The following is a 13,783-nucleotide window of genomic DNA, read 5'->3' on the forward strand; positions in this document are numbered from 1 at the left end:
AAGGGAATTGCCTAAGCTTAAAAAGTCCTCCAAGTGAACCTATGTTGTGGTAGTAAATACTTATAAAAAAATGCCCTTTTTAGATCACTAAGTGCCCCTCTCACCCTCCCCCCCCCCCCAGTCTTCAACAACTTCCGGCGCCTTTGAATCCAATAGTGTTTGTCGCATTCTCCACTTGTTTTTATTGACTACAAGCTTTAGCCAACTCACACAGCTGGCCAAAACTGAATGTTCTAAGTTAGAAAAGTGACTAAAGCACAGCAATTAGAAACAACAGCACTGATTCATGCACATAAGAGCACAGAAAAACAACAATGCAAACCATAAAACTAATTCAGTTTATAGATATAGCCTCAGATTTAGAGAAGAAAAATGTGAAAATATAGACCTGTGGGAAGATACTAAACAAAATATAACACAAAAATTGAGATGATGGACGCTCTTGATTATGGCTATAGATAGTATGATATGTGCACTGAAAATGTGAAGACAGGAGCAGAAGGTTATAAATAAAAGTGGAAAGATGATGGTGGAACAGGGGTTGAGAAATAAGGAAAGAATAGGATCTTGGGTGTAGGTCCTTAAGGAAAAACTACAAAAAACAGGCAACTATGTAGAATATTGTATTTATAAAGTAGCTGAAATTAGTCTAAGAGCAAACCAAGCTCAGGAATAGAAAAAGGTTTTGCCAACATAGATGGCTGCAAGTAGGAAGGATAGGCAAGATGAGGTGGGAATTGAACTTCACAAAGAAGCCAAGGTATTATGAGCAAATAACTAGGGGGGATGCTACTTGTATCCTTATGGAAGAATTGCCAATAAGTATTATCTGTGATGCTGTCAGCAAATGTCAGCCTTCGTGTTGACATTAATCAGCACAGATTTACTTCTAATTGGTCCTGTGCTACTAAATTATTGAGTTTCTATAATTAATGCTATTGATGACCTTGATGAAAAACTGCCAGTAGATATTATATATTTAGATCGTGATAAGGCCTTTGAGTCTGTATCACATGCTCTCATACTTAAAATTTTGAAGGACTTAAGGATAACCCCATCCCTGGGATTCAATAACACCTACACTAAGTGTACACCATTCTGAGTGAACAGAGAACACAGACATAACTCACACCGTCTTCCTCTTAATTCCAGTTCTCCTACTGGTATTCTTGCAGCTTTAAATATTGATAGGGATTCCTAAAGGTTACAACAAAGTGTAGCCTACATGCATACTTAGTGTAATCTTTCTGAGTGACTAGAAAGCACAAAAAACGTGGTACAAATGTTCTTGAATACATATTCATGTACACTTAGTGTAGGCTTTACTGAATCTGGCCCCATATGTATATTACTGGATTATATATTCATTAGAGCCCAGAATCTGCAGGGTGAGGGTTTAGGACATGTTCATAAGTTCACATGTTCTCAGACAGTAGAAAAGGCCAAAAAGGTTCATAAATTCAGTCACTGCTAATGGTAATATTCACCCCCTAGGGACTGTCTATGGGCCTTTGCCTGTTCAGTATGACATTGTCATATTTTCCAACTTCGTATCAAGTCTGGATAAGTAAATCTGCTGGTGACTCACAGTAACATCCACAGAAGACTAGAAGATAATTCAACACTTCTTTGATGAACCTATTAGGGGGGCAGTATCAAATAATATTGAATTTAATTAAAAAATGCTTGGTCATTCCCTTTGGTCAGCCTTATAGTAGTTACTCATACTTCATGGATACTGAGGTATTATGCACAGCTGATACTGTCAAAGATCTATGATTAGTAAAACAACGTACACACAAACCAAGAAACACCGTCTCAGTCCCTCTACACTAACCCCCCCATGTGCCCTATAGTTGATGTGAAGGGCTCCAAGACATTTGGTATAGTAAAAGGGCAGTTAGTGAGACTGGTGAGGATGTTTTCAGAGATGGAAACTGTCTTACTAGAAAATGAGAAATTAAAAGATATGTTGGTGAATAGAGGGAATGTGAGGAATTTTTAGAGGGTATTTTCTGCGAGGTACTTGTCAAGAGAAGGAATGGATTTTACAAACCATTAATTGGCACAGGGGGAGTATGAAAGCATGTAGTGTGTTTTTATCACTGATGTTAATTTTTGTACATTAAAGAAGCCGTGACAGCATGTGCCTGCCTTTGTGAATTTTTCACAACTACTTTAGAAAGATCTATGAGTACTTGTGGATAAGTTCTAGTGCTTGAACTGAATATTAATGCTCTACTAGAGAAGAGTCATTTTGTAATGTATGATATACTCTGTATTATTTCATCCAGACATACATATGCTCTTCTGTCTCTGTTTAGAGCATTAATTAGACCGCTGTACTGAGTATGGGTTATCATTTTGTCACAGTAGTGTGAAAGAAACAAAGAAGTTGCATTTTCCAGTGATACTTCAACAAAACAATAAGCATCAAGTTAAGACTGGGCAACTCAAGCAGACTTATCAGCCAAATCTATTTACAGTGAGATACAGATAATTTAGAGGTATCATGCTTCTGATGTATGTTTATTCTACGGACTTGATTCTATCTAGTACATTAGGTGCTATTTTTTGAAATTCTCTATATAAGAAAGAATAATTTGTTGGTTGAAATGCATAAATGTAGAAATAGCCAGAAGAAAAGATACTTTAGAATCCAGTGTGCCACTCTGTGGAATCAGCTACCATTAGATGTAAGTCTGGAAACTAATATAGATAATTTTAAGCTCTTGATTGATTCTAGTATCACAGTATATAAGCCTAAATATTCATAGGGTCAGACTCATTTATGACCTTAAAAGGTTGAGAGAGACTGTTATCTTATCAAACTCTAACATTGACAGTTCGGGGGTTGATCTGTGAGTAATCAAGGCATGCTCCTTTAATTCATCGGTTGCCAAAAGATGAATGTCAAAACCCAGTAAGTAAAAAATCCTCAAAAAATACACAATTTTTTTTTTGCTGTGTGGCAAGCACCACTGTACCCCACATGGAGGGGTCCCACCTGCACATTCCCCTAAATTATATTTACAAACTGCTCAGCTGCACCACAGGGGAGAAAAGGAAAAAAATTCCTAAAAAGCACTTAATGGCTCATGCAGTCCAATACACTGTAGTGAAACTCACTGCAAATTAAACATTAACTAAAGCCACTCATTCACAAATGCTGTAATGTCACTGCAATATTAAACTTATTAACTAAAGCCACTCATCCACCAATGCTGTAATGTCACTGCAATATTAAACTTATTGACTAAAGCCACTCATTCACAAACGCTGTAATGTCACTGCAATATTAAACTTATTAACTAAAGCCACTCATCCACCAATGCTGTAATGTCACTGCAATATTAAACTTATTGACTAAAGCCACTCATTCACAAACGCTGTAATGTCACTGCAATATTAAACTTATTAACTAAAGCCACTCATCCACCAATGCTGTAATGTCACTGCAATATTAAACTTATTAACTAAAGCCACTCATCCACCAATGCTGTAATGTCACTACAATATTAAACTTAAACTGATTAACTAAAGCCACTCATCCACCATTGCTGCAATGACCAGTAATTATGTTTTGATCTGTGTGTAAAAGCAGCTAACCACAACTATCACTGCACCAAAAGCAGTTTTGTGTGTGAGTGAGTGAGCGAGCAAGCGAGTGTGTGTGTGTGTGTGTGTGTGTGTGTGTGTGTGTGTGTGTGTGTGTGTGTGTCACTGACAAATACATTACTGTAGGCAGAATTTCTTTGACTTGATCACTTGTTTTCTGAGGTGTACTTGTGAAAAAGTAGTAATTCTGGAGGAATTATGCCTGTTAAAGTAACTAATCTATGATTGCCTCAAAACATTTAATTGAGCATGGATCTAGACTGTGAGAAACAGTGTGTGTATGTGAAACCTACCACAGACATCACAAAGTAGTTTGTCTATTGGGGTAGCATTCCCAATAGACAAACTACTCTACTTCTCTAGTAGAGCATTAATATTCAGTTCAAGCACTAGAACTTATCCACAAGATGTCTGACACACTTCCCATGTAAAAATAATCACGGCTTTATTTATAGACAACTTATGGGACACATGATGGATTGAGTGGGGTAGATTCCAAACAAGTACTGGTAGAAGGCTGGATGAGGTTTGATACTCTATAACTATCTGAACTGCCATGTTAGCTCCTGAAGTAATAAAAACATGAACTAACAGCTGGATGTTAGCACTTGTTACATTCTTCCATCTAAATACATTTATCTCCTTTTATAAGTCAGGCAAAAATATGAACCACTAGAGTGGTACCTTAAAACAGATTATTAGATAAAATTTAACCAAACATGTTGGCTTAATTTTCATTTATTTATTTTATTGAATACCACCAAGCATCTGTCTTTTTTCAATGTATCAAGTTATTCATAAAACATGGACATCACATATTACATAAGCAAAATATATTTGATTAAGATATTTACATAAACAGATTTTAAACAAATTCAGTAAAGATCTTAAACACATCTCTGAAATGTTTTAAAAAATATAGCTCTAAAAATCGACTTCTGAATTTTGCTTTAGGGGAGCAGAGGAATAAACCATAGAGAAGCTGCCTTTCATGTTGTATTTTGACAATTATGATATTCAAACATGTAAAATATCTTTAGGAACCTTCCTATTACAAACAGTATAAATACATTTCCAAAATTATAATCTATTCTATCAGAGACAATTTATTTGTACATTCATTTATTATACAATGATGAGTGCCACAATCTAAATTTGCTATAAATCTCAGAATAGTGTAATGTCTTTAACTTATGGTAGGCCTGCATACAATAACCTGAGCTTTTTAGAAATTTACAGGATGGAAACATTTTACTCATAGTAGCATCCATACCAGTCAGAAAAATAAAAACAAACTAAATTCACAAGAAGGAGTTCAGTTTTAGACCCAGAATCTAATTTTGGCTTAATGACTATTTCCTGTGGTCAAAAATACTCACATCCTAATAACAGTATCAAAGTGTATTATTAAAACAAAACTGATTAATTTGTTTGGTCCCCTGTCCCCACATCATCCTTATGGCATTCTTACCCAGTGCCTCATGTACAAACTGGGTGTGCCAGCAACTACAAACTCCACCAGACTTACTCTGTATCCTGCTGGGGCTGGTCATGGAGACTGTGTCCAATGGGTCTCAGACATCCATATTCTGTTTGAGGGGGATATATTATTATTATTATACCCTGCCCACTTTTCTTGGCCCCTCTCCTACTTTTGCTGAGCTCATCCGAGGGTTACTTACCTTATTGGATCACATCTCCCCATAGATAGGATCACTGGCAAATGCCCTCCAACTTAGCATGGTTTTGAACCTGCCCAACCCTCCCTGCCAACACCTCAGATCCTTGAGATACTAATCGATCATAGGTTGCCTGCGCCATAGTTAAAGCTTTATCCCTCTATGCCATGACACTGGGTAAAACTGATTTAATTTAAGATAAATTACTCTAGTTAAAAATGTCCTCTTAATGTATATTCTCTTTCTGGATGAAAACAAATTACCTTTACTGAAACATTTGTGTAAGCATCAGTATGGTTTATAGTGCTACATTCTGATGTAATAAATGTCTGTTACCATGGTGCTTTCCATGATTCTACAAAGACTCATAAAGTTAAAATACTAAGTTAAAACTACAAATAAGAAAAAATAAATTATGTTGTCTTACCTTAACACAGAACCATACGGATATGGGAAAAGTGATCAGAATGAGAAGTAATGAAACTACAGTAAGAATCCACTCACACACACCAAAACTGGAAGCTTTACTAGCTGCAGAAGAAACAAAAATAAAACATTAATCTGTAAAAGGAGTTAAGAAATATAGCACAAGAGAAAATCTGATCCTTAATACAAAAACGAAAAGTAGTAATGATAACAGTAGCAAAATAATAATAATAATAGTAATAACAATCATAATAGTCATGACCTGTTCTTCCATGCTGAATGAATTTAATGGTCATTAAAAGATAAAATTACTTAATGATAGCTGGATCTGTGATGAATAGGAATGATGTCTTGTCAATTCATCAGACAGCTCAGGCTTAATTAGTCTATACACTAGAGGTGTTAACTGGGGGGGGGGGGATATGAGCACCAGATGCATGATCGCGTGACTATGGGAAGAGAGCCAGTTTAAATCTCATCACATGAGTGTTACCCAGGAGAGGTGCAACACTGCACTCCAACGTACAAAGAATCAGGTACTTAAGCCTGGCAAAATAATAAGTTTATTCCAGCTTTGCATCTCTGCTGATCAGAAGCACTTACTTGCAGCAGCTAAGCTTAGGCAGGCAGTGCATCTTGGCTGCTGACTAACAGGTTGGGGCTGGGGGGGAAGCATCATACAATCTCCTAACCCTTTACAGGATGATGGCTGCTGCCCACAGCTTTCACAATTGCCTCCTGCACAAGGTAGAAATGGATGGGTTAACTGGAAACAAAGATACAGGGTTAGAGGGTAATACAAGTTCCAAAATGATTATTATATAACACTCTGATGACCATGAAAAAGTACAATACAAGCATGTGTGTGTGTTTGCATGTTGAGTGGTGTGACTGTATGTGTTTATGATGCATATATATTATGGTGTCTTGATGTCCATTTCAAAACACACATTAGGGAACTCCACACAAATGGCATGCATCTTTCACCTTTCATTACTTTTATTTCACTGGATAAAGCATGTGTACTACAAATCAAAGACAATTCACTTGTACACTAATTTATTACAGAGTGATGTGTGCCACAATCTAAATTTACTATAAATGTCAGAATACAGTAATGTCTTTAACTTATGGTAGGTCTGCATGGGACACCCAAAGCTTTTTAGAAATTTACAGGACAGAAGCACCCATGAATCTAGTCAGAAAAATAAAAACAAACTAAATTCACAAGAAGGAGCTCAATTGTAGACCCAGAGACTAATTCTGGCTTAAAGACTACCTTTTGTGGTCAAAAACACATCCTAATAACAGAATCAAACTGCATAATTAAAACAAAACAGATTTTTTTTTTGTCTCCCACCCACACTCTGCTGGACAGGCTAATGGTAACAGCAACTGGGTTTCTGATAATGCTACTGACACATCCTACTATATTTCACTTTTTTATTCAGCCTCATGGACTGATGTGACATTGAACAGTTTCAAACCCTGACAACAATATGGATCCAGGAAAACAAAGAAGAACAAGTTGCAAAAGAGAGGCCGATGCTGAGAACATCAGAATTAATAAGTAATTGTCCAGTTTTCAAGTTGAGTAACTGTAATTTCACTAAAGATTACATTGATGTTTTAAACAAAGTTTTTTTCCCTTTGTTTCAGCATACAGACTTCCTTGGACTTAAAATTGTTTGTTGTGAAAATTAAATGTACAATATTTTTTAAAAGATGTTTCGCATTTTAATTCTGTTGATAGCTCATTATTTAAGAAAAGCACCTTTAATCGATCATCATTAAAAACTTTAAAGACATTTTGTTATGTTTGTAAAAATTATGTTAGAAAGCTAATGCACTGTAAATATAAAGTTAGGTGGTTCAATATAACTGACTCATAAAGAAAAGCTGTATGTGAATTACACAGTAATAATTCCATATGCATCATGAAAGCGGATAAGGGCAGTGATGTTATAATCATGGATAGTGACTGATATGTCACAAAGATTTTTGAAGTCTTAGAGGAAAATTGTTACAGGAAAGTATATGAGCATTTTATATTGCATTGTTATAGACATACAGATTACAGTTTATTAGACTTGTTGCATAAGTTCGTAGGTAAGTACTAGGCTAACTGCCCTTGCAGGCCATTTTAAGCTTCCATTCTGATGCTTGAATTAACCTATCCCATTTGGTGTTAGATTGGTCCTGCCCATCTCATGGTAAATAATTATATATTCCCCATCGTGAAAATAACTGGGATCATACCACAGTTAATTTGAGGGGACCCATGCATGAGATAAAGCATTTAGGAGTTCCCTCTGTCCATTAGTAGTACAGGGGACAGTCTGGGGGTATATTTTCTGTTTCCCATCCATAAAGCCGAGTTACACGAATATGGATAGGAATGAACTTCGTTTTAAGCAGATAGCAAGTCTGTTGCACAACAGCTGTATCCTCTACAGGATAAACCTGTTCCTCCAAACTGTTCTGTTGATGTTGCAAAAGTTTAGCTTTAAATCCCTAGAGTGACAGTTTCTCATGCCATTTGACTTGCTGATGTGCAGTAAAGCCATCAGTATTGGGTTGGAGGATGCCTTGTATGTCAGACACAAGTCACCTCTTAGCAGTCTGTAAGATACTGGGTATAGTAACAGGGCTTTGAGTTGGTCCATGTAGGACATCTTGCTTAATCCTCATATCCTTTTAGTAAGGTTTTTCTGTGGTTATTCCAGTTTTTGCATGTGTCTGGACAGACATGTACAAAAGAATGAATTATATTCAATGACTGGCCTTCTTCTTTTGTTTTTTCCCAGTTAGGGGTCGCCACAAGGGATCCCCTGTCCCTCATGATTGGCAGTGGAGTTTTTACAGTGTCGAGTTGCCAGCCTGGCACCCAACCTTCCACAGAAGGCACACACATGCACGCACTTGTACCTAGGGCCATTTTAGAGTGTCCAATCCACCTATAGCATGTCTTTGGGATGTGGGAGGCAACTGGAGGAAACCCACACGACCACAGGGAGGACATGCAGACTACCCACAGAAGGCACCCCAGCGGAGGATCGAACTGGAGAACCTCTTGCAGTGGGGTGGCAACGCTAACCGCTGTAGCACCACAGCCGTCCATTCAATGACTGGCCTAATGAGGGCTAAATAAAGGGGTATAATGACATCCCTATATCTAGACACAATCCCTTTGTTTAGAAGCTGTACTATATAGAAGGACTTTCTTATGACAATGGATATATGTTGATCGAAACTTAGATCACTGTCCACATAAATTCCCAAATCCTGAACAAATGGGTCAACTCTAAGAGGAGTAGTGTCAATGTGGTCATTCCTCAGGGTAGGTGACTTCACAAAGGATATGATAATGCATTTTTTGGCATTTAGTTTCAGTCCATGATTTGGCACTAGTTATTTATTTGGGACAAACCTTCTTGCAGGGTGGCTTAGTCATTTAGGGATTCGGTGACTGCTTCTATCTTGCAGTCATCTGCAAATTTAGTCAGCCACAGCCCTTTGGCATTGGTTTTGCTTCAGAGGAATAACTGCCAAACAGGAGGGGTCTCAGCGAATTACCCTGGAGGTAGTGGAGGTAACCTCTCCTATTTTGATTTCCAGCATCCTATCGGTGAGCCAGATGGCAATCCATCCGGTGACATAAGGGTTTATTCTACTTTATGTAGCTTTTCTATTATACCTGAGTCAGGGATTTTGTCAAAACCTTTTCCCGGGTCGAGGTATGCAAAGTGTTTCAATTTACCTTCATCCATTGCTTTGATGACCTTTGCAAAAAAGTCCACCAGGTTGAGTAAGCATGAACTGCACCTGACAAATTTAAACTGAGATAGGTTCAGTGTTTGGAGGATCCCTATGTCCACACTGATTACTTCCATGATGTCTTTCCATGGCTTTGCATATGAGGTTGGTCAGACTGCCTGGGTCTGCAGAAGGAACAGCCTTATCCAAAGGAATGACTATAGCTTCAGCTGTTCTCAATTCACTTGGTAAAAAACCTGTTTTGAGGCTGACGTTGTTAGAAGGAGTGGCTAAAGTGTGCTTCATCAGGACTGCATTGATCTCAATTTGTTTGACTTTTTAATGTCGACCAGCCTAAGTTGGGATGGATTTTCAGTATCCCTAAAATTCCTTAAGACAGTCTTAATCCACCATTTGATCTATTGCGGCTGCTGATTACAGTAAAACAAATCCCATTTCTATTTGTTTAGATTTTTTTGTTAAATCCAATGGTTAAAAAATATTTTTTAAAGGATTCATGGCTCTGTTTGGATTTACTGAAGAATTATAAATTTATAGGTCCTGAAACTTGTTTGATTAATGTGGATGCACAAGCTTTGTATACGTCCATTGTCCAGGATGTCAGTACTGAATATGTTAGGAACTATTTCGGTATTTTTTCTAAACTTTGCATTGACAAAATTAACATTTCTTTGAATTATTGTTAACTATTTTTTTTTTCATTTTTCAAGGTCATATTTTCACTAATCAAAGGGTGTGGTGATAGGTGCCGAAATGGCACCAGTTTTTGCCAACTTAGCTTTAAGTTGGTGGGAACACAATTATTTGGTTAAAAATCATTTTTATAAGTATGTTTCATTTTACGGGCATTACACTGATGATTTTTTTTTATTTGGAATACTAGTATGGATGTTTTTCACCAATTGTTAAATGAGGTTAATGAAAGCATTGATTTTCTATATTTTTCTTTAGGCAGTCAGGGTGATGCCATTAATTTTCACAGTAATATTTATAGAAAAAAAAGACATTTATTAGTAATTATTTGTATAGCACAAGCCAGCATCTAACCTTTATAAAATACAATATCATTAGAGGTCATTTCATTTGACTTAGTAGATTACTTAATAACAATGTTAATTTTAAGGCTGAGTTTCATTTTTAAAGGAAATGTTTTGAATAAGGGATATTTGGTTGAAAGAACTGACAAAATTGTTTCAGTTTATATATGACTAGTATTAAATATATTTTTGTTGATAATTAAAAATAATACAATGATTTAGTGAACACAGTAGGTTCTTGTTCACAGTTTGTGTACAAAGAACTTTGAACATAAAAAAAATTGTGGAAAGAGATACTACTCCTTTCCAATATTTAGACCTTTAAGTATATACCCATTTTTGATCTGCAAATCATGCAGGTTCATTACTGTGGGGCACATTATCACTTTGAAACATATAGCAAGGGAGATTACCAGCATTGCTAGACACAACCACAACACTGAGTTTCCAGTTTATCTTGTAACTTGTTGTTCATGTTGTGATATAGGGAAATATTGCAAGCCCAGCTATCTGGAATTTTGTAAATAATTATATGTCATTTGAGAATATTAATATCATTTATATAGAAATGTAACAAAAGGGGAAACTGCCAACCCAGATTTCTGAAATTATGTAACTAGTTATGTGTCATTTGTGAATACCAGCATGATGCAATTGCTTGTGTTACCAAATGTATTAGAACTATATGTTATGTGTATATTAAACTTCTGGTACAGAAGTGTGTTGAACAGGGTTTGTACAGTACTGAGCTTCAAGGATGTGTCCACAGTGTACCCTACTGGAAAAGAACAGAAATGTATATAAACTATATACCTGTGCAAATCTATGTTTTAATAGTAGAAACTGGAACATGCAGAGTTAACTTGCAAAATTTCAAGAAAAAAAGTTGAAATTAAATTATTTTACGATTGTGTTATAAAAATTGGTTTCAATGCAGCAAGGAGACAGGATGTCTAGAACTAGGGTGCCTTCTGCATTGTTTTGTAAGTGTATTATTGTTTTATGTCTTCTAGCAACTGCAAACATCTGAAGGCTATGTATTTTTCACAAGGAGATGTCAAATGCTACAATGGGAAGTTTAGCTTGGGAACTTATGTCAGGTGACAAAAAGTGATGTCATCCTAGCTAACCCAGCAGTAATATTTGATATTAATTTAAGAACACTCACAGAGAGAAACTGTGCATTTTGTATTTTGCCTTTGACCTGGAAACATCTGCTCATCATCACCATCTGCACTTGCCTTGCTCTGTTATTAAGATTTAGGGCATAGTATCTCTCTTAGATATAGATAGGAATATAGTAAAGATTAGTTTAGATGTTTTCTGTATTTATTTGAGACTGACCTGCAAAGTTATTTTAAAATATTTCCTGTGATTTTGAACTCTGAAGTTACTGTGTTGATTGATTGGTATTGTCTTGTTCTTTTATTATTTATTAAATATATGTAAACCTATCTTTGTGGCTGATATTTGTGAGACATATTTAAGCTCTTAGAGTACTTTCATATCTATTTGGTGACACTGTACAGGCTACTACAATAGCCTTGCTTGGTCAGACTACCATTCGGATTACTAGTAACATTAGACAGTAGGATTGGGCACCCTTTGTAAGGGCCTTATAGTAGCTGATAAGGGTGGCTGGTGGCAGCTGGAACTACCATATAGTCTGGGCAAAAGGGGGCATAGCTAGTAAACCTGAGCCAGCCTTTCCCAGGTGTGTATGTGTGTGTGTGTGTGTGTGTGTGTGTGTGTGTGTGTGTGTGTGTGTGTGTGTGTGTGTGTGTGTGTGTGTGTGTGTGTATGCATGCATTTGTATATCAATCAAATTTCAAACTGTGTACATGTCAACTACTTGGGCAGGGACACGAAGTACTGGTTGGACAGAGAGGGTGCTGGACGTCTTAGCTTGGCCACTCGGCTGAGATCTCAACCCTATAGCTGTGTCAGTGGGGAGTCTTATTGGGTATGTGGAGAAAGAGGGAGAAACCAGCCCCAGACCAACTGTGGTCTCTGTGTGCTTTTAAGGAAAACTGCACTTTACTGTGTGTGCACTTGTCATCCTCCCAGTGTGTACGTCCGCTAGCTGTTGCCAGTGGTGAGGATTGAGGCTCCTTGATTACTGGGCCAGTGCAGGGATCACACATGTAAAACCTTCTATGTGGGTAAGTCTTTCATTCATTAGTGAGTGAGCATGAGTTAGCTATTAGAAACAGAGATGAATGTACTGTGTTAGCAAAACATTCTTTGTTTTGCATTTTAAGAATTTTGTTTGTTATTGATCACATTAATGTCCCTCCTAATACTATGCTTGACGTTAAAGAAGTTAAGTGAAAATTGCTATTAGCAGTTGATAGAATGTCAAGGCTTAACAAAAGCATCAACATCACATTTGCTGGAAGATGCAAAAATTGTAATTACTAATTTCTAAACTTGCATATGGCTTTATATTTAGCAATTTTCATTGTTGAATTGATTAAATAATTCAGAAAATATTTTTATTGTGATGTGTCAGCTGAGTAGTCATGTGACCATGGTTATGTCACTTGTTGATCTTTATTTATAAAAGGCTTTTTATCTATTAGTCGATTGTGTTCTGATGAAGTTCTTTTTGCAAATAAAGAAAGAAAGCACTAAACGCTATTTATGTCATCTTCAATTTATTCTCAGTTTGTTCCAAGTCTTCATTATTTTTTGTCAGCACCCCGATGTGAAGTTACCTTTTTGTAATTCTTCTGTTTTCCTAATGCAATTAAAAATATTACAACCACCATACCATTTCTCTCTTTATCAATAGTTTTCTTGATGACAATATCTTGCTTTCAAGACTGTTATCCAAACCAGCCCTTTTAGCACTGATATCCTTGATTCTGAGGTTTTTGCTGTGGAGTCTCTAAACTTCAGTGCATCTCTTGATGACACTGTCACTGTCATGCCAACAAACAGCCATGTGCTGGTTTCCCTTGTCACTGCCTATTCCAGCCCCAATGCTTGCACCTATTCTGCTGGAACAATTGATTCATTATCCCTGGCCCTGCAGCCTGTCCCAGAGCAGCTGTTTTTGGAGGACATAATTCCTCTGAAACATCCCACCAGGATGCTTGCAGCAAAGAAGGCTTTTCTCCTATTCAAACTCCCCAAAGAAATGCAGGAAGCCCATAGGTAAGAGGAAGAACCCTGACTCCTCTCTAGAGTTAGGGTTGCCACCTTTTCAAATGCTCAAAGTGGGACATTTTGGGGAAAAACATC

General features: G+C 36.8%; 1 protein-coding gene across 1 annotated transcript in view; it reads right to left on the reverse strand.

The window, feature by feature from the left end:
- The window catches only part of NPHS2 (NPHS2 stomatin family member, podocin), a 269,098-nt gene that overhangs the window by 230,516 nt on the left and 24,799 nt on the right, over nt 1-13,783 (reverse strand). Inside the window, exon 4 of the mRNA XM_044086847.1 lies at nt 5,725-5,819. Coding sequence (XP_043942782.1) covers nt 5,725-5,819 — 95 coding nt within the window. The remainder of the gene's footprint in view (nt 1-5,724; nt 5,820-13,783) is intronic.

This window comes from Protopterus annectens, chromosome 10.part0, assembly GCF_019279795.1.
Source record: "Protopterus annectens isolate FY-2018-M chromosome 10.part0, PAN1.0, whole genome shotgun sequence".
NCBI classification, from domain to species: domain Eukaryota; kingdom Metazoa; phylum Chordata; order Ceratodontiformes; family Protopteridae; genus Protopterus; species Protopterus annectens.